The 21,111-nt window shown below is 46.4% G+C and overlaps 1 protein-coding gene across 50 annotated transcripts in view; it reads left to right on the top strand.

The window, feature by feature from the left end:
* The window catches only part of RAP1GAP2 (RAP1 GTPase activating protein 2), a 211,614-nt gene that overhangs the window by 135,354 nt on the left and 55,149 nt on the right, over window positions 1-21,111 (top strand). For 48 of the 50 annotated variants that reach the window (XR_011423419.1, XR_011423428.1, XR_011423417.1 and 45 more), the window contains one exon: window positions 17,900-17,935. Coding sequence is in view for 34 of the 50 variants with exons in the window: in XM_023653248.2 (XP_023509016.1) it covers window positions 17,900-17,935 (36 nt within the window). In the remaining 16 variants the exon portion in view is untranslated. Of the gene's footprint in view, window positions 1-1,933; window positions 2,049-17,899; window positions 17,936-21,111 lie in introns of those variants that run through there. The other 2 variants (XM_023653254.2, XM_023653249.2) reach the window with 2 other exon arrangements.

The following is a 21,111-nucleotide window of genomic DNA, read 5'->3' on the forward strand; positions in this document are numbered from 1 at the left end:
GGTGCAGGAGGGAACAAGGAGGATGTTAAGGATGCAGGAGCCTTATCCTGGGTCCCTTTCTCCAGGGAGAGGAGAGACAGGCTCCTTAGGGACAGCGTAGTGAGGCCCCTTCATGGGCAGGGAGGCTGGTGAGCTTGACCACATCCCTTCTTGTAACATGATCTTTTATATCAGAAGTGTAAGAGCTGGAAGGGATGTGGCTAGCCTTCTCTGCAGCCAGGGTCCCCTCTAGCACCTGACTCCTCCAAATGTGAGAGGGGGCCCAGTTCACATCCTAGAACTCTGCCCCTCTCCTCCCCCTACCCCTTCTGACCTCCAGGGTCACTTCAGGCTCCCAGGGCCGGACCCATGCCAAAGCCTTCTCTGACCTCGATTGAGCTGTGCCCTCCCCCTGGGGACCTTTCCTGGCCTCTCTGGTCTCCCATGGATGCTGTTGGGGTTTCTGGAGCTCGAGCAAGCGCAGAATGGGGCTGGGCTGGAGAGAGGTGATGGGCTGTGTGTCTGGCAGCAGCTAAACTGGAGGAGGGAAGGATGGGCTTCCTGGGTGGGGCTGAGCAGGTGGTGGGGCCTGTCTTGGGGGCCAGGGCATGAAGAGCGAGCATGGAGGCAGGGCTGGGAGGAAGGAATGATGATCATCACAGTTGCTATTTACTGAGGGTATTTGTGCCTCGCCCTCCCTGGACGCATCCTACACACCACATCCTGTTCTACCACCACCTTGCAAAGTGCGTCAGAGCTCTCCATTTTACAGATATGGAAACTAAGGCCCAGAGCCTGAGTGACCAGCTCTCACAGTTTGTAATCAGCAGAGTCACGAGTTGAAACCTGGCCTGCTGTGCACTGAGTCTTGGGCTATTTCTACCACACCACACTGCTTTTTTTTGAGAGATTTAAAAATTCATTCCTTTCCTTCTGAGTCAAGGACATTGCCTCCCTCCCAAACGTGGAACGGGGCTGAGGGTCGTGAATGGATATTAAATGTGATGTGTTTCCAGTGTTGGAAAGTGACTTTGGGACCCAGGTGGGCCCTGGGCTGCACTCCGGGGCCTGGCTCCTCACTCTCCAAAGGGTTCTTGTGAAGGCCCTTGAGCACCTCTGGGGCTGGAGCGGTAGATGTGGTAGGAGTCTTCACAAGCCACTTGCTTTATTCATTTTTAATTTTTCTGGTGGGATAGCCACAGGGCATGAGGACGGCTCTCTTTTTTGAAGCACATTAAAATTTTTTTAAGCCAAAGTAATACATGCAGTGATTAAAAAAAAAAATCCAGGCTGTTCATGAAAGAAAGCAGTTTGCTATGCCTCTGCCCACTCCTACAGGCCCTACCTGCAAAGGAGCCGCTCTTACTCTTTTAGCTGTTTCCTCAAATCTTTGAGTAAGATGATTTGGGCTGTGTGAGGTCCATGGGAATGCCTTTAACGATGCAAGCACTTGCTTTTTTCTTTTACTTTGTTTTTATTCTGCTTACACATAAGGCTTCTCCATTCGCAGTTGGGAAAATTGAGGCCCCAACCAAGTGTGGAACCTGCCTTGAGTCCCACAACATATCAGGCATCAGGTCTCCTTCAGGCCTTGTGCTGTCGCTGGCATCTCGTGCCTCGGTCCTGCCCTCCTTCGCCAGCACTGCTGGGAAATCATTCAAGAGAAGGATAGAAGGGTAGGAATGCTTCCTGCACCCTGACTCTCCTCAGCCCCTGAATGGGTCTCCTCTTACAACCTGCTGGCATGGTGCCTCCCCCCTGGGAGGGACCCCTTACCCTTACAACATAAGATGTATAGCGGCTCCACCAGTCCTGGGCCCCCCAGAAAAACAGCAGTGGCAAAGGAGAGGTCAAAGGTCAGGGCTAGTCAATGTGGAATAACAGCTCCGGGCGGACACCCAAATCCTGCAGTTCCTTGTTTGATCTTAAGGAAGTTGTCCAACGTCAGCAGCAGCAGCTGGGGTGGTAGCAGCCACAGCTACAGTGGTGCTCAGACAGACACACGGGGCCCCCCGACTTGCAGGGGAAGGCAGTGGTGGAAGATGATGGATTTCTTAAGGAACCTTTTGGTGAGTGTCCCGGGGCTGTGGAGGAATGCCTGTCCAGGGCCCACTGCCTGGAGCTGCCTGGAGCGGGTGGATGGGGGAGGAGCCAGAGCCCCTCCTGCTGGCACCTGGCAGGGAGCCCCTGGTGGCTGTTGGCCTATCATGGGGCGTGGAAGCCACCTGTTGCTCAAGGGAAGGAGGAAACAGAGATCAGGGGCAGAGGGGACTGTGTGTGTGGAGGGGGACGCGGGAGGCCATGGGACAGTCAGGGGCCAGGGCCTTTCCTCCCTGGCTTGGAGACTGGGCAGAGCTCACCTCTGTGCCAGAGTCTGAGGGCACCCACAGCCAGCTGCAGGCTGTGCTGCAGGTGGGGGTGCCAGGGCGAGAGAGGGAGGGACTCTGGGGCTGTGCTGCAGGTGGGGGTGCCAGGGCAACAGAGGGAGGGACTCTGGGGCTGGGCTTCTGCCTGGCTGCAGACACTTGGAGCTGGCCAGGCCAATCCTGTGGGACACTCCCCCTCCCCTGTGTGCTGTGGTGCCTGGGATGGCCCTGGCAGGGGACTCTGCATCCTGTCACAGAGCCTCATAGCGTGTAGTTAGTGTGACACTTGGGAATGGTATGTGTGACGTTCCCAGCTGGCCTGGAGAGTCAACGTCCTTTCCTGCCAAGCCAGATTGTCCCTGGGGGCTCTGTGGGTCCCCTGTTTCAGCTCTGCCAGGCCCTCTGTGCCCCTCTTGGTGAACATGGGGGCCCTGGCTGACTGGGCCAGGTGGGGACTGCTAGGCTTTGCTGCATTCACAGACCTGCCTGCTGCAGGTAGGGGGTGGGCTGTGTTATCTTCCTTTCTCTGGGGGAGCTGAGGGTGATGGTTTAGAGATGAGTGTGGGGAGTGACAGGACACTTGTTTGAGGGTTGGGCCAAGGAGTCCCCCATACTCAGGCTGTTGCCACCACTGGCTGCAGGACGGGGAGTGAGCCTGGTGATTCTGTTACAAACAGATGTGGCTTGACCCCCTGGACTTTGGCTGGGGTGAGGAGTGGTACGTTGGAGGGTGTTAAGCTGGGGACTGATGTCATCTTATTTATCTTCAGAAAGACCATGTGGCTGTTGTATGGGGAGCTGGTCAGGCAGGTGCTGATGTGGAGGCTGGGAGCCTGGCAAGGAGGCTCCTCTATGGTCCTGGTGAGGAACAAGGAGAGATGGGGAGGCAGGGGAGCTGCTGAGAAGGGCTCAGACCTGGGATGTATTTTGACAGTAGACTTGTAGGTGGTTTGAGTGTGGGGAATGAGTGATGAAGGAATCAATGATGACCGTTGGGGTTTTGTCCTGAGTGCCAGGGTGGGTGGAGGAAGGTTTTTGAGGAGAAAAGTTGATGAGCGTTCTCTTGGGCCTTGTTAAGTCTGGGATGCCTACCAGACATGCATGTGAGATGTGGAGTTGGCAAACCCAGATAGATCTGGCCTTGAATCTGGCTTCTGCCTTTACTAAGTGTGTTCACTTTGGGCAAGTTGTTCAACCACTCTGACCCTCCCATCATCCTCCATCCTCCCTCCCTCGGTGCTTGTGAGGCTTACGGGTGGCATTTGTGAAGTGCCTGATCCGTTGCCCAGTTTCCGCTACATCATGAGTACCCAACAGAGGATACCTTGGGGCTTCCTAAAACTTGGCTTATATCATCCCATTTTCTAGCTCAGGAACATTCAATGGCTGCCTGTTATACAGAGCAGAGCCTGGAACTTGTATCTTATACGCTGATTTGGCTCATAGATGTATTTTGTTTGGTCCACGTAGTGATTTTTAAGAATTTTAATTGATGATCAACGTATAAGAATTGGGAGAGTCCACATACAAATTTGGATTTCTGGCTTATCTTGAGAAGTTTAAAACCCCGTACCACTGAGCTTGTATTTCTGCTTGCAGCCTGGCTAGAGATAAGCAGTAGCTGCCTGTTTTGAAAGGGGAGTGGGCTCTTTAGTTTACCATTGTTTCACTTCCCCACTCTTCTTTTTGTTGAGGTAAAATTTACATAACATAAAATTAGTCATTTCCAAGTGAACAATTCAGTGGCATTTAGTACATTCACAGTGTTGTGCAACCACCATCTCTATCTAGTTCTAAAATATTTTCATTACCCCTGGGTAGGACCCCATGAGGCAGTTACTTTTCGTTCTCCCTCCTTCCAGCCCCTGGCAACCACTAATCTGGTTTCTGTCTCTATGGATTTACCTGTTCTGGATGTTTCACAGAAATGGAAACATACTATATGTAACCTTTTGTATCTGGTATCTTTCATTTAAGCATAATGTTAAATATGCTTATAATACATATTTGCATATATGCATAATATGCATAATGAGGTTCATTCACGTTTTAGCAGGTACCCATACTTCATTCCTTTTTATGGCTGAATGGTATTCCATTGTATGGATACACCACAAGTTTATCCATCCATCTGTTGGTTGACATTCGGGTTGTTTCCATCTTTTGGTAGTAATGCTGCTATTCAGTGTACAAGTGAACAACATTCATATACAAGTATTTGTTAGAGCCCCTGTTTTCAGTTCTTTTGGGTCTCTACCTAGGAGTGGAATTGCTCGGTCATATGGTAGCTCCATGTTTAACTTCCTGAGGAACTGCGAAATTGTTTTCCGCAGAAGCTGTACCATTTTACATTCCCACCAGCAATGTATGAGGGTTCCAATTTTTCCACTTGCTTGCCAACACCTGTTTGCTGTTTTTTGCTTATAGCCATTCTAGTGGAATGAAGTGGTATTTCATGTGGTTTTAATTTGTATTTCCCTAATGACTAACGATGTTGAACATCTTTTCATGTGCTTATTGTCCATTTGTGTATCTTCTTTGGAGAAATGTCTATTCAAGTCTTTTGCCCATTTTAAAATGTGTTGTTTGTATTTTTGCTATAAGAGTTCTTTATATGTTCTGGATACTGGACTCTTATCAGATGTATGATTTGCGAATATTTTCTCCCATTCTGTTGGTTGTCTTTTTACTTTCTTAATAATGTCCACTGAAGAAGAAAAGTTTAAAATTTTGATGAAGTCGAATTTATCTATGTTTTCTTTGTTTCTTATGGTGTCATATCTAAGAATCTACTGCCAATTTTAAGGTCATGAAGATTTATCCCTATGTTGTCTTCTAAGAGTTTTATGGTTTAGCTCTTAGGTTTAGGTTGTTGCCTGATTTTTTTTTTTATTTTTTAAAGATTTTATTTTTCCTTTTTCTCCCCAAAGCCCCTCAGTACATAGTTGTATATTCTTCGTTGTGGGTCCTTCTAGTTGTGGCATGTGGGACGCTGCCTCAGCGTGGTTTGATGAGCAGTGCCATGTCCGCGCCCAGGATTTGAACCAACGAAACACTGGGCCGCCTGCAGCGGAGCGCGCGAACTTAACCACACGGCCACGGGGCCAGCCCCAGGTTGTTGCCTGATTTTAAGATAATTTTCGTATATGTGCAAGGTGTAGGGGGTCCAACTTCATTCTTTTGCATGTGGGTATCCAGTTTTTCCAGCCCATTTGTTGAAAAGACTATTCTTTCCCCATTGATTAGTCTTGGCATCCTGGTCAAAAATTAGTTAGCCATAAATGTATGGGTTTATTTCTGGACTCTAAATTCTATCCCATTGGTCTATATGTCTCTCTTGTTGCCAGTACCACACTGTTTTGATCACTGTAGCTTTGTACTAAGTTTTGAAATTGGGAACTGTGACTTCTTTTTCAAGAAGATTTTGGCTATTCTGGGTCCCTTGAGTTTCCATATCACCTTTAGGATTAGATTTTCAATTTCTGCAAAGAATCCGGCTGGGGTTCTGACGGGGATTACACTGAATCTGTAGATGGCTCTAGGCAATGTGGCCGTCTTAATGTTAAGTCTTCCAACCCATGAGCAAGGGACATCAGACCATTTATTTAGGTCTTCTTTAATTTCTTTGATCAGTGTTGTGTAGTTTTCAGTGTACAAGTCTTTCGCCTCCTTTGTTAAATTATTCTAGGTTTTCTTTTCTTTGATCCTATTGCAAATGTAATTTTTTTTGAGATTGTTTTCTTAATTTTCTTTTCAGATTGAAACACCACTGATTTTTGTGTGTTGATCCTGTACTCTACAATTTGCTGACTTCCTTTATTAGCTCTAGTCGTTTCTTTGTGGATTCTTTCGAGTTTTCTATATTGGATCATAAAATCTGCAAATAGAGATAGTTTTACTTCTTCCTTTCTAATTTGGATGCCTTTTATTTCTTTCTCTCGCCTAATTGCTCTGCCTAGAACTTTCAGTACACTGAATAGTGGTGGTGAAAGTGGACATCTTTGTTTTGTTCCTGGTCTTAGGGGGAAAGCTTTCAGTATCATTGAGCATGATGTTAGCTATGGATTTTTAAATTTATTTTATTTTATTTTATTTTTTTTGGTGAGGAAGATTGGCCTGAGCTAAAATCGGTTTCCAATCTTCCCTTTTTGCTTGAGGAAGATTGTCCCTGAGCTAACATTTGTGGCAATCTTCCTCTATTTTGTATTTTGTATGTGGGATGCTGCCACAGCATGGCTTGATGAGCAGTGTGTAGGTCTGTGCCCAGGATCTGAAACCACAATCTGCGCTGCCGAAGCAGAGCATACAGACTTAACCACTATGCCATGAGGCCAGCCCCAGCTGTGGATTTTTTTTTTCTCCAAAAAGCACTTTATCATGTTGAGGAAGTTCTTTTCTATTCCTAGTTTTCTGAGTGTTTTTATCATGGAAGGGTATTGCATTTTGTCAGGTGCTTTTTCTGCAACAGTTGAAATGATCGTATGGGTTTTTTTTTTTTCCTAGTAATATGATGTATTACATTGGTTGATTTTCTTATGTTGAACCAAACTTGTTTTTCTGGGATAAATCCCCCTCTGGCCATGGTGTATAACATGCTGTTGGATTCAGTTTGGTAGTATTTTGTTGAGGATTTTTGCATCTATATCCATCAGGGAGGGGGTCTGTCATTTTCTTTCCTTCTAGTTTCTTTGCATGGTTTTGGTAATGCTGGCCTTGTAGAATGAGTTAGGAAGTGTTCCCTCTTCTTCTGTTTTTCTAGAAGAGTTTATGAAGAATTGGTGTTAATTCTTTTTTAAATGTTTGGTAGAATTTGCCACGAAGCCATCTGGTCCTGGGCTTTGTTGGGAGCTTTTTGATTATGAATCAGTCCCTTTACTTGCCATCCCTTCATGCTTTTATGTTACTTACCTGGTACCTGTAGTCATTTGCATTTTTAAATCCTGCCTAAGAGATTTAAATGTAAGTCTGCCTAATTTTTAAGATGTCCTATAAAACCCTAGCCATCTCCCATTCTTCCTCATGCTGCCCCATCTCTGCTCTGGCCTGGTTGGTCCTTTTCACACCCCACCTGCATTAAACACAGTTAATGCCGTAGGTCAGTGGTTCTCAAAGTGTGGTCCCTGGACCAGGGGTAGCAGTATCACCTGGGAGCTTGTTAGAAATGGAGATTCTTGGGCCAAGAATCAGAAACTCTGGCAGTGGGGCCACAAACCTGTGCTTTAAGCTCTCCAGGTGATTCTGTTGTATTACCATTGCCATAGGTAACGGAAAGCCTTGCGGGCTCCCGGCCCAAGTTGATATGGCTGAGGCAGTGCCTCTGAAGGGCTCTAGCAGTAGAGGAGCTGTGCTCAGTGTGAGTTGGTGGGAGGGGAGACCCAATAAGGGAAGGAGGAGCATGAGGGTAGGATGGAGGTGAGGGGGAGGGAGGCTTGGTTAGAACAGGACCTGTGTCTGGATGCAGCTCATCATTGGCGCACCCACTGGGGATAGGGTTGGCTGTCCAGGTTGCAGGGTGCGGTCTGTGGCCAGAGAATGGGCAATGCTTACTAGTAGGGACACAGGCCTGTCGAGCCCTGACTCCCAGGCCCAGGACTCAGCCTTACTGCCTGCTTCATTCTCATCTTGCTGGGCAGAGTAGTCAGTCATTCATTCAGCAAACATTTCTTGAGCATCTGCTATGTGCCAGGCAGTTGTAGGCCCAGGGGTACAGCAGTGAACAAAATAAAGAGCCTCACCCTCGAGGACCTTCTATTCTAGCGAACCAGCCTTTGTATTCTTGCAGTGCACAGCTTGGTGTTTTCCACAGGCCTTGGCAGCCAGGCTGGCAGCCAGCTGGCCCTTGTGCTGCCCGCCCTGTGGATGGGGGCCTCTGAGCCAGCCACAGAGCCAGGGCAGCCCGGCATGCGCTGGGGTTAGGCAGCCGTGGGACACATCCCATCTGGCTCCCACTGGGCCGTGTGCTCTGGGTTCCCAGCTCCCCCTACTTTCCAAAAATCTCTTTACACATCTCTCCAGAAATCCTTTTCTTTTGTGATGCTTCCTTCTCTGTGGGAACTTGCTCTGACCCCCATTTTCCTCCTCCTCCCAGCCCCGCCCGGCCCACATCCCATTTTCCTGGGACCTGTGTAGGGTGGAAACACCTTGTCCTCTATCCTTGTCTCATTTTGGTGCTTCTTATTGCCGCTGACACGCCTTTACCTCCTCACGTGTGTCTTGGACTGAGGTAGGCAGGGATAAGGAGGCACCCACTATGTGCATGAGTGTGTCCTGTGTGGGTGCTGTGCCAGGCTCTGTAGACTGGCTCACGTTATCCCACCACAGCCCTGTGAATCCATGCTGCTGTTAGCCTGCAAGGTGCAGGCGTTCATCTGTCGTCCTGTGCTGAGCAGTGGGTGTGTGGTGCCTCCTGGGCACTGGGTGTAGGACGGCTGCTCATATGTAAGCACACCTTGCCTCCAGGAGGGGAGGAGAGGAGCCCAGAGCTAAGGCAGGACATCCAGCAGAGACTCTGCGGGCAGTAGGTGGGTGGCAGTGGGTATCACTTCTCCAACTAGGGTCAGAGAGGAGGAGGAGGGAGAGAGGAGCGTGCTAGTGAGGGCCTCCCGAGCTGCGATGCAACAAGGAGGAAAGAACAGGTGGCCGCCTGTCTGCAGGGAAAGGCCACATCCATGTGTAGAGCTTCCGTGGACCAGAGGGAGGCAGGCCGGGCTGCTCTTGCCCGTGGGAAGGGCACAGGATGGTGAGATGGGCAGCGGTGGCCATCCTATGTTCACACATGCCATGAGCACCACATGGACGCTGTATTCCTTCCGTTGTTTCTACTTCTTTGCTGCTGGGCAGAGGCTGGCACTAGAGAGAGCAAGTAGAGGCATGGGGAAGGTTTCTCAAGACTGGCCTCCAGCATTCTCCCCCAAGGACTCACTTTGCCCTTCTAAAGGCAGACCAGTGGTTTCTATATTGGGAGGTGAGGACGACAAGGATTGAACCCGAACTAAACCCTGGGGCCCAGCCTGCGATTTCCTTGGCTGAGCGCTGGCTCTCGGTGATTATTTCACAGCCTGCTCAACTGGCTGTTAAAGCAGAGCCCAAGGGGAAATGCTGGCTGCTGCTTGGATTTGGGTGGCAATGGCTGTTGCTAATAATAAATTAGACAGCTGAGCGGACGCTGCTATTGATGAGGAGGCTGAATTACACTTCTCTGTGGCTTCTCGGTGGAGGGGGATCCCCTTCCTAAGGGTGCCCCGGGCAGGACTTCACTCTGTCCTAGAGGGCCTGTGGGACAGTGTCAGTGAGTCGGTGAGCATTTATTGAGTGCCTGCTGTGTGCCCTTGGCTGTGTGAAGCAATCTCAGGGGGTGTGGACAAGGGTGGGTCTGAGTGGCTGGAGCTGCTGTTCAGGCTGGCCTGAGTCACCCGGCTTCTGGGTGGAAAAGGAGACTTGCTCTTTGCCAAGGCTGGAACTGTCCCATTGGAAAGTTCAGCGAGTCACTGAGAAGTGGGGCCAGCCCAGCTGAGGCCCAGTTGCCATTGGCTGATTTCTGCTCCAGGGCACTGTCCAGGCAGGAATCATCTACCCACTGCGTTACTCAGGGCTCAGGCTGAGTCATGGCCCTTTCATTTCACCACCTGTGCCAGCCCCAACGCCAGGGAGCATCTTCATTCAGGAAATATAGACCCATTTTTAACAGTAATCTAAACATACCACCTCTGGAAAGACCAATGAAGTCAAGAAAAGCTAAGTGTCCTAAATCAGAAAAAGCTAAATACTGCCCTAAAACTACTAGACTGTCTCCAAATAGGACAAAGCTTGTTGCAGAGTGAGCTTTCTAACAGTTCCTTCTAGTAGTTGCTATTTACTGAGCTCTCGCTGTGGACCAGGCGCTGCCTGGGTGCTTCTCATCCACATTCTCACTGCATCCTCATGTAAGCTCCAAAAGGCAGGGGTTATTTGATTCCATTTGCAGGTGAGGGAATAAAGAGAGGTTGAGTAACATGCCTCATGCCACACAGCTGGGCAGTAACAAGTTAGCCACACCCTGGACCTGGCTTTGACCACTGAACTCTGCCACCCCCTGTATCTTTCTACTGTACCCAAACCTCAGTAGCTCTCCACTGCTGTCACATGAAGCCCGAATTCCTGGCATTCGGAGACCCCCAGGCCTGGACTCCAGCCCTCCTTTCCAGTCTGATCTTCAGGATGTTGACCCGGAGGCTTCAGTCTGCCATGTCGGTCCACTCACAGCTCATTGAGTACATGTCCTGCTTTTCCACCTTTCCGGCTCTGTGCCCACGGTTACACCTGCCTGTAATGCCCCCTTGCCCCTCTCTATCAGGTGTTATCTGTTTATCCTTTGAGGTCTGGCTGGGATCCCACCTCTTGCAAGAAGCCTTCCTTGATGTGGTGGTTTTAAAATATGTCCACAAATTCTTTGACACTTCTCGAGAGATGGAACCCCCTTGAGTGTGGGCTGGTCTTGGACAGTCGCTTCTAATGAATAGGATAAAAGGGAAGTGATGGTGTATGATTCCAGAGACTAGGTCATAAAAGGTTGGCTCACTCTCAGAGGAATTGGTTGCCATGTTTTGGGGACTCTCAAGCCGCCTATGGAGAGGCCCCTGTGAGGAGGAACTGAGGCCTCCTGCCGACAGCCTTGTGAGTGCGCCATCTTGGAAACAGGTCCTCCAGCCCCAGTGAAGCCTTCTGATGATGCGGCCCCTGCTGACATCCTTGCTGCAGCCACCTGAGAAAACCTGAGCTAGAACTGCACAACTGAGCCACTTCTGAATTCTGACCCACAGAAATTGTTTTGAGTTGCTAAGTTTGGAGTAATTTGTTATACAGCAATAGAGAACGAGAACACTTGACCTCCCGGCAAGAAGTGCTTCCTGCCTCCTCTGAACACTGTGGCACTGATCACCTGTAACCTAACCCTGGACAATTTTGTCTCATAATTAAGATCAAGCACTCAGGAAATTGGGCCCCTGCCTGGTCCAGTGTCCAGTCCATGCCTTGCAGGCGCTTAATCAGTTGGGGTTAATTGATTATCTAATACAAGGGCATTGTCTAAGAACACACCTGAAGTATATTTTGATTGTCACTTTGCATGGATAACAGAGAGTGAGCTGGATATGGGGTTGATTCAGGGGAGCCTCTTAGTCACACAGAGCCAAGGTTAGACCTGGAAATGAGTTGGCCTGAATCCTGGGGCTCTCTGTGGGCACTGATGGCTCTGTACCGTGTCCTGAACACACCCTGCTATGAAGGTGGGGGAAGGGCTTGTAGTAAGTGTTGGGGGAATTGAGAAAAGGAATGCCAGAGCTGCCACTTATGTGTTGAAGTCTTAAAAACATTGACTGCAAAAATAATTCATAATTGTTGTAGAAAATTTAAAAAATATTGAAAAGAAAAAAGAAAAAATTTATTCTTTACCTGTAACTTGTTTTGGCATGTATCCATCAAGGTATATTTCTCTGGATGGGTGATGTGTATATTCACTTGCAGTTATGTTTATATATATACACACACATACACATAGATACCCAAACAGGTTTTTTTACATTTAATTGAAAAAAATGAGACCATCTTGTTCTAAACCCTGTTTTTCTCACTTAGCAACAATGCAGTGTGAGTCTTTGTGCTCGCATAATTAGCACAGATCTCCTCTCATAGTATTTGATTGTGTTGTCATACTCTTATGCATTGTTCACCCTTTACCTCACTGGTGGTACTTCGGCTATTTCCACTTTTTTGCCTGTAAACAATGTTGCAACAAATTTCCTTGTATATTTTATCCTTGGGTAGTTGCCCAAATATTGCTTTAGTATAAATTCCCTAGAGTGGGTTTCTTGGACCAGAATATGTGAATGTTTCTAAGGCTTTGGACACTTGGTATCAAATTACCCTTCAGAAAGGTGCACACTTACCTGCAGTCCCCGTGTCCTTAACTGCATACTCCTTGCCAGCGTTGAGTTTTCTTTTTAGTCTTGGCCAATCTGATGGATGAAAGATGTTACCTTTTAAATTTCTTTAATAGCCACGGAGCTAGGTGTGTTCCATGTGTTCACTGGTTATTTTATATTTCTCCTTTAGCAAATTGTTCGTGTCCTTTGCACATTTTTCTGTTTCCCTTACAAAGCTTATTTATTTATTTGAACTTTAACTATGCAAGTAATGTAGACCTGCATGCTCGTGAAGTAGGCCGTATATAAAGCAAAACCCTCTCACCGCTCTCACTGCCTCGTCTCCACATAATCGCTTTTTGACAGTGTGAGGTATCTTCTTCTTTATTATTTTCTGTGAGTTTATGTACATTCATACAGGTAATTTTAGGTTTGATTTTCTCTCCCCCTTACACATGCTTCATAGATCTTGGAGAGTGTTGTATGTAAGAAGTGTAGATCTATTGCTTTCTTTTTGAATGGCTGCGTGGTTTCTTTTTGGAACAGCTTTATTGAGATAGTTCACGTACCACAAAGCCACCCGTTTAAAGTATATAATTCAATGGTTTTAAAGATATTCACAGAATTGTGTAACCATTACCACAGTCAATTTTAGAACATTTTTACCACCTCAAAAAGAAACTCTGTACCCTTTAGCTATCACCCTCCGAATCTCCCCTTTCCCTCAGCCCCCTACAAGTCTACTTTCTGTCTCTGTATTTTCCCAGTCTAGACATTTTTATTATTTTTTTAAATTTAAATTTTTATTGAGTCCATAATAGCTTACAACATTGTGAAATTTCAGTTGTACAGTATTTCTTGTCCGTCACCATATGAGTGCTCCCCTTCACCCCCTGTGCCCACTTCCCAGCCTCCTTCTCTTGGTAACCACTGAACTATTCTCTTTGTCCATAGGTTTGTTTATCTTCCACATGTGAGTGAAACCATTTGCTGTTTGTCTTTCTCCATCTGGCTTATTTCACTTAACATAATACCCTCCAGGTCCATCCATGTTGTTGCGAATAGGATGATTTTGTCTTTTTTTATGGCTGAGTAGTATTCCATTGTATGTATATACCACATCTTCTTTATCCAATCATCGGTCGATGGGCACTTGGGTTACTTCCATGTCTTGGCTATTGTGAATAATGCTGCAATGAACATAGGGGTGCTCTAGACGTTTTATATAACTGGAATCATAAAATATATGGCCTTTTGTGTCTGGCTTCTTTCACTTAGCATGTTTTCAAGGTTTATCCACGTTGTAGCATGGATCAGTACTTCATTCTTTTGTATTGCCAAATACTATTCCTTTGCATGGATATGCCATAATTTGTTTATCTGTTCATCAGTTGATGGATATTTGGGTTGTTTACAATTTTTGGATATTATGAATATTGCTGGTATGAATATTGATGTACCAGTTTTTGTGTGGACATATGTTTTCCTTTCTCTTGGGGTATACACCTAGGAGTGGAATTGCTGGGTCAAATAGTAACTCTATGTTTAACTTTCTGAGGAAGGCCAAACTGTTTCCACAGTGGCTGCACCATTTTACATTCCCACCAGCAGTGTCTGAGGGATCCAATTTCTCCATATCCTTGCCAACACTTGTTATTATTTGTCTTTTTATTGGTGTGAAGTGCTCTTTCATTGTGATTTTGATTTACATTTCTCAATGATTAATGATGTTGAGCATCTTTCCATGTGCTTATTGTCTAATAGTATATCATCTTTGAATAGAAATATCTATTCAAATCCTTTTTAAATTGAGTTATTTATCTTTTTATTATTGAGTTGTAAAAGTTCTTTATTCTAGATGCAAGTTTCTTATTAGATATATGATTTGCAGATATTTTCTCCCATTCTGTGAGTTGTCTTTTTACTTTCTTTCTTTCTTTTTAAAGATTGGCACCTGAGCTAACAACTGTTGCCAATATTCTTTTTTTTTTCCCTGCTTTTTCTCCTCAAATCCTCCCAGTACATAGTTGTATATTTTAGTTATGGGTCCTTCTAGTTGTGGAATGTGGGACGCTGCCTCAGCGTGGCCTGATGAGCAGTGCCATGTCCGCACCCAGGATCCTAACTCGTGAAACCCTGGGCCACCTAAGTGGAGCACATGAACTTAACCACTTGGCCACGGGGCTGGCCCCTCACTTTCTTGATAGTATCCATTGAAGCACAAAAGTTTTAAATTTTGGTGAAGTCCAATTTATTAATTTTTTTACTTTTCTTGCTTGTGCTTTTGGTGCCATATCTAAGAATCCATTGCCAAAACCAAGGTCACAAAGATTTACTCCTATGTTTTCTTCTAAGGGTTTTATAGTTTTAGGTCTTACATTTAGGTTGTTGATCCATTTTCAGTTAATTTTTGTGTGTGGTGTGAGATAAGAGTCCAACCTCATTTTTTTACATGCAGCTATCTGGTTTTCCCAGCACAATTTATTGAAAAGACCCCAATGAGTAGTCTTGGCATCCTTGTTGAAAGTCAATTATCATAGATCTTTGGATTTATACCTGGACTCTAATGTCTATTCCATTGATCTACATGTCTCTCCTTGTGTCAGTACCACATTATCTTGATTACTTTTGCTTTGTAGTAAGTTTTGAAATGGGGAATTGTGACCCAACTTTGTTCTTCTTTGTCAAGAATGTTTTAGCTATTCTGGGCCCCTGAGTTTCCGTATCAATTTTAGGATCAACTTTTGAATTTCTACAAAGAATTCAGCTTGGATTTTGATAGGGATTGCATTGAATTTGTAGAACAGTTTGGAGAATATTGCAGTCTTAATCATATTGACTCTTCCAGGTGTGATCATGGGATTTATTTCCATTTATTTAGAACTTTAAAAATTTCTTTCATAAATGTTTTGTGCTTTTCAGAGTATGAGTTTTGCACTTCTTTTGTTAGATTTGTGCCTAAGTATTTTATTCTTTTTGGTGTTGTTGTAATTGGAATTGTTTTCTTAATTTTATTTTTGGATTGCTCATTGATAGTGTATAGGAATACAATTGATTTCTGTATATTGATCTTGTATCATGCAACCCTGCTGAACTCATTTATTATGTTAGTTCTAATAGTTTTTTAGTGAATTCCCTAGCATTTTCTATATATAAGATCATGTTTTCTGTGAATAGAGATAGTTTCACTTCTTCCTTTCCAATTTGAATGCCATTTATGTAGTTTTCTTGCCTAATTGCTCTGGCTAGAACTTCCAGGACAATGTTAAATAGAAGTGGTGAGAGAGGATAGCCTTATCTTCTTCCTTATCTTATGGGCAAAGTATCCATTCTTTCATTATTAAATGTGATATTAGCTGTGGGTATTTTGTAGATGCCCCTTGTCGTGTTGAGGAACTTCCCTTCTATTCCTAGTTTGTTGAATTTTTTTTTTTTTTAGTGAAAAAAGAGTGTTGGCTTTTTTCAATGCTTTTTCTATGTCTATTGAGATGATAATGTTTTTGGTTTTTATTCTATTCATGTGGTGTTTTACATTCATTGATTTTTGGATATTAAACCAACCTTGCATTCTTGGGGTAAATCCCACCTGGTCTTGATGTATAATTCTTTTTATATATTGCTGGATTCAGTTTGCTAGTATTTCATTGAGAATTTTTGCATCTATATTCATAAGCTATACTGGTGTGTAGTTTTCTTTTCTTGTGATGTCTTTGGTTTTGGTATCAGGGAAATACTAGTCTCATACAATAAGTTGGGAAGTGTTCCCTCTGCTATTTTTGGAAGAGTTTGTGAGGAATGAGTATTAGTTCTTTAAATGTTTGGTAGCATTCACAAATGAAGCTGTCTGGGCCTGGGCTTTTCTTTGTGGGTAGTTTTTGATTACTAATTCAATCTCTATTTGGCATAGGTCTTTTTAGGTTTTCAACTTCTTCCTCAGTCAGTTTTGATTGTATATTTCTAGACCTTGTCTATTTTGTCTGTTACCTAAATTATTGACACATAGATATTCATAATATTTGTGTTTTATTCTATGAATGTAGCTTGCTCTAATCAGTTTCCTATAGATTGACATTTGTTTCCATTTTTTTTTTTTTTTTTTTTACTGTTATAGACAATGCTGCAATGAACATTTATTGTATCTATCTTTGTGTACATATGTGAGGGTGTTTTAGTATAGATTCCTAGAAGAGGGATCGCTGGGTGAGAGGTCTGAGTATTAAAATGTTGATTGTTTCTGTCCCCTTGTCCTCTTCCTGCTCATCCTTGCAGCCTTATTGATTTGGGTAAGTTCTTTATGTCTAGTAATCTTGGTCTGCTGGAGACTGGAGTTGGTAAGAGTGCACAGAGCAGGTGGGAAGGACAGGTTTTGGAGCTGGGGGCTTGGTGGCCGCTTCTGATTAAGGGTGCTTGAGGCATGTGCCCCAAGCTTGTCCTCAACCCTGTATGTTCACATGTGGGGTTTCCAGACCCTGGAACCTGAGCTGCTGGTGGGTGGCAGACCCTTTGCCTCTGGCAGGCCAGCTTTGGGACTGGTAGAGGTCATTTGGAGTCTGCAGCAGAGCTAGGTGTCCTTCGGTGACTCCACAGGGGTCCTTCGCATGCAGGTTCTCTTCTGGGAATTCTGAGGGCAGTTCTGGCCCCTTTGGTGCCTGCGGAGGAAGGGAGAGTGGGTGCTCTATCTCTGCATCAAGAAATGACAAGGACATACATGTTCCTTCTTATCACTGCTCTCTTTTCTCTCCTGTTCATCTGGGGACTGTCTCTTCTGGGCATTCATTAACTCATGGGTTTCCACTGCCCAGATATAGGCAATGATCTTTTGACAAATGTATCTGTCGTCATGAAATGGGGAGTGGGGAGACTTCTGAGAGACCTCTGCATGTGTTTTGTTAGGGTAGAGCTTTCAGTCCCTCACCCAGCCACCCCACTTCCCCTTTCTCCTTTTTGTCTTTACCTGGAGTTTACAAAGGTGGCACCAGAGTAGCTTAAGGGTTTGGACTTACGTAGTTCAAGATTTTTAAAGTAACCCATCCCGGCCCCTGGAGGCTGTGGCTCAGTGGTTTTCAGGCTTTGCTTCACAAGCTCTAGGGTCCCAAAGAGGAGCCTTGGAGCAGGGGACAGGGGCAGGCAGGGGTAGCACATCAAGGGCTCAGGCCCCCGTGGCTGCTCTGGCCAGTGGCTCTGCTCTGACTGGTTTTATATATTGGAGATTTAAGTGAGACAGAAGGGCTGTGTGGCCACAAAAGTTGGAATACTACTCGTGTTGGCCATCTTGGCCCCACTGCTGGGTTGAAAACGTCCCAAACATGACCCCTGCTGGAGCAGGAGTCCAATCCATGGCCGAGAGGCATTTGGGGAACTTGGCTTTTCCTGGGGGCTCCCTGGCCCCTCTCTCTTGACAGAGACCCAGTGGCCGCTCTCCTCGGGGCCATATGCCAGTCCGGGTGCGTTTTATTTTTTCTTTTGTTGTATGGGGTGTTCTGGTCCTCCAGCCTTGCAAAGGCAAAATCAAATTATCTTCTCTCTTGATCCAAATGAGTTTTGTCTCTGGGGAAGCCCTGGGCTGAGCTTGCAGGCTGTTGGTGAGGAGGCTTTCTCAGCAGACCCCTGGATGATGCCCTGCCCTTCTCTCCCCACCCTCTTTGTGTCTTTCAGTCGGCGGAGTTCTTCGAGATGCTGGAGAAAATGCAGGTGAGCCCCCAAAGTGGGGAAGCTGAGCCCCGGTGGGGGGTGCCGCAGTGACCTTGGGGACACAATACCAGCCAGAACCCCCGGGCAGAACTCGGGGGTCTTGGAGGGAGGGGCAGATAAGAGAGAACTCACAGGCTGATGGCCTGGACAACCTGAGGCCATTTCCATGTTGTGCAGCACCGAGGACTCTGGGGGAGGCTCCTGCCTCAAGGACAGGGAGGAGATAGAAACAGAACCCCCCAGCAGAGCCAATGGGGATGCTGTAAAACCCCGGATGTGGGGAGTGTTTGAAAGGGTCCGTTTTTCCTGGAATGGGTTCCTGAAAAAGAAAGCTCCTTCTCAGGGGAGGCATCTTGTATCTGGGAGGCAAAGCGGCAGGTGGGAGACAGACCTGAGTTCAAATCCTGCATCTAACACTTACTAACTCAAGTTCCTTCCGTTTTCTAAGCCTCTCGCTCCTGTTTTCTGTGCCTACTGTGCTCTTCTCATCTCGCTCTGACACCAAATGCGGGGTAGTTTTTCCCACACCAAACAGTTCTGCGACACCAGCTGGGTGTCCTACAATTTAACTCAATTTGGACACTGTCTACCTGGAGATCGTGTTGGTCCCACAGGTGAAGGGTTCAGTCCCACAAGTCTACCCTCCTCCCCCACTTCAGACACCAACCACAAGTCCAGGTTGTCACCTGTGCTTCTGACCGACCGGCTATAAATTGGAGTTTCCCACGACCCCTGCCTCAAGTTGATTAATTTAGTAGAGTGGCTCGAAGACTAAGGAAAACAGTTTACTTACCAGATTATCAGTGTATTGTAAAAGGATGTAACTCAGGAACAGCCAGATGGAAGAGATGCCTAGGGCAGGGTGTGTGGGCAGGGGCACAGAGCTTCCATGCCCTCTTTGGGCACACGATGTGTTTACCAACCAGGAAGTGCTCCAAACCCCGTCCTTTTGGGGTTTTACAGAGGCTTGTTTACATAGGCATGATTGATTAAATCATTGTCCATTGGTGATTGATTCAACTCCAGCCCCTCTCCCCTCCTTGGAGTTCCAACCCTCTAATCAGGGTTTGTTCCCTTGGCAACCAGCCCTCATCCTTAGGGGCTTTCCAAAGTCAGCTCATTAACATAAACTCATTAACATAAACTTAGGAATAACATACTCCTTTCACTTATAGCTCTGGAGCTGTTAAAGGAACCCAGGACAAAAGGCCAAATACTATAACGGAAGATGCTCCCATTGCTCTTATTACTTAGGAAATTCCAAGGCTTTTAGGAGCTCTGTGCCTGGAATTGGGCAAAAACCAAATATATATTTATTATTATAAATCACAGTATGACAGCTTTTATAAATAAATAAGAATACAGATACCCCCTTACATGGGGGTTGGGATGAAATGGGATAATATATGTAAATACTTGGTAGACACGGCGTAAAAATCAGTATTCAGTGTGGATTGGGGGTCCTTCATAATTACTCCTTACCAAGGGCTCAGGCTCATTGGTTAAGAACTGCTGCCCTGGGGAATATGGGGAGTGGTCCAGAAGGCTTAACTGATACTGATGGAAAGAGTGGGAAGAAGATGCTGATCGTGGTCCTCATATTTCAGTCACTTGTCTGGGCTCGGAGATTGACAGGCGTTATCTCATTTCTTCCTGACAAAGCACGCAGGAGCAGGTATATTATTATTATCCCCACTTCACAGGGGAGAGAAGCGAGGCACAGAGGGATTTAATAAAGCTCTCAAGGACTCATGGCTAATAAGTAGTTCAGAGCCAGAAGGCTTACCCATTATATTATGATGCTTTTTACCCTTTTAGGTAGATGCTACGGGCTGCAGGAGGGAAGATTCTGTAGTAACAGTCTGGAAGCTCCAGGAGAGGCAGATAGAGTGCCCACCACAGTCTTGAGATGCAGGTGGAGCCGCTGAGAAGGCTGCTGCGAGCCAGTGTGGTCCTCATGGGAAAGCCAGGTCTCCCGAAGGGTGGGGAAGGGGAGGGACTTTTTTTTCTTTTTGAGGAAGACTGGCCCTGAGCTAACATCCGTGCCCATCTTCCTCTACTTTATATGTGGGATGCCAGCCACAGCATGGCGTGCCAAGCGGTGCCATGTCCGCACCCGGGATCCGAACTGGTGAACCCGGGGCCGCCGAAGCGGAGTGTGTGAACCTAACTGCTACACCACCCGGCTGGCCCCGGAGGAACTGTTTGAGGGCATAATATTGTTAGTGGTTGTGTCATTATCACGAGCAAGTTATTAAGATCCCTCTCCATGCCCGGCAGTGTGTGGACTACAAGCTAATTTTATATGCAGTTAGGGAATTTACAATCAAGTTGTGGAAAAGGACGGCATCTGCCTTGACAGCGAGCGGTGGGTGACCGTGTGTAATTCAGTGCCCAGTTGATTGGAGTAAAGCTAGGATTTTCGTCTCAAGCCTGTGGAATCCCGGTGCGCTGGCAAGATGGCAGGGAATTTGTGGTTCACCCTGTCCTCACTGCCTTCTCTCTGTTTGAGCACATAACCCCACCCCACTTAACTGGCCTCATAATGTTCTGTTGTTTTGAGGCTGCTGGGCTTGTCTTCACAACTAGATTGGGAGCCTCTCGAGGGCAGGGGTCTTGTTTTTGTGCTCCCTCTGTATCTCCATGGCAGCTGACACCCATGGGTGGTCCGCCGATTCCACCTTAGCTGAGACTGCAGGGGCCTAAAACTGACTTTCTCAGTGTTTGGGTCCCTACCATGTGCCCATTGGGCCCCACCTCCGAGGGGCCCACAGTTTCCAACTCTTATGTATGTGTGAAACTCACATGTGGGGAACTGGCGGGGACGCATGGGCCTCATGGGGTGGCCAGATCTGTCCTTGAGTGTGGGCACCATCTCCGCTCATCCTGCAGTGCTGGAGACTGAGGCTCAGAGCAGCCAAGTGCCCAGGGCGCTCTGAGTTGGGAAGAGGCGAAACTAAGATCTGGGACTCCTGACCCCAGCCCGAGAGTCTGAGGATTTGAAGAAGGGCACAATGCTGTGAAGCAACAGGAGCCAAGTGCTCAAGCTCTGGATCCCTTCTGTCCTTGGTCCAAGTTCTAACCCTGAACTCTTGGTCAAGTCACTCGACCTCTCTGAGGCTCAGTTTCTTCATGGCGGGGGAAGGGGGAGAATAATGATAATACCTATTGTAAAG

Source organism: Equus caballus, chromosome 11, assembly GCF_041296265.1.
Source record: "Equus caballus isolate H_3958 breed thoroughbred chromosome 11, TB-T2T, whole genome shotgun sequence".
Taxonomy (NCBI): domain Eukaryota; kingdom Metazoa; phylum Chordata; class Mammalia; order Perissodactyla; family Equidae; genus Equus; species Equus caballus.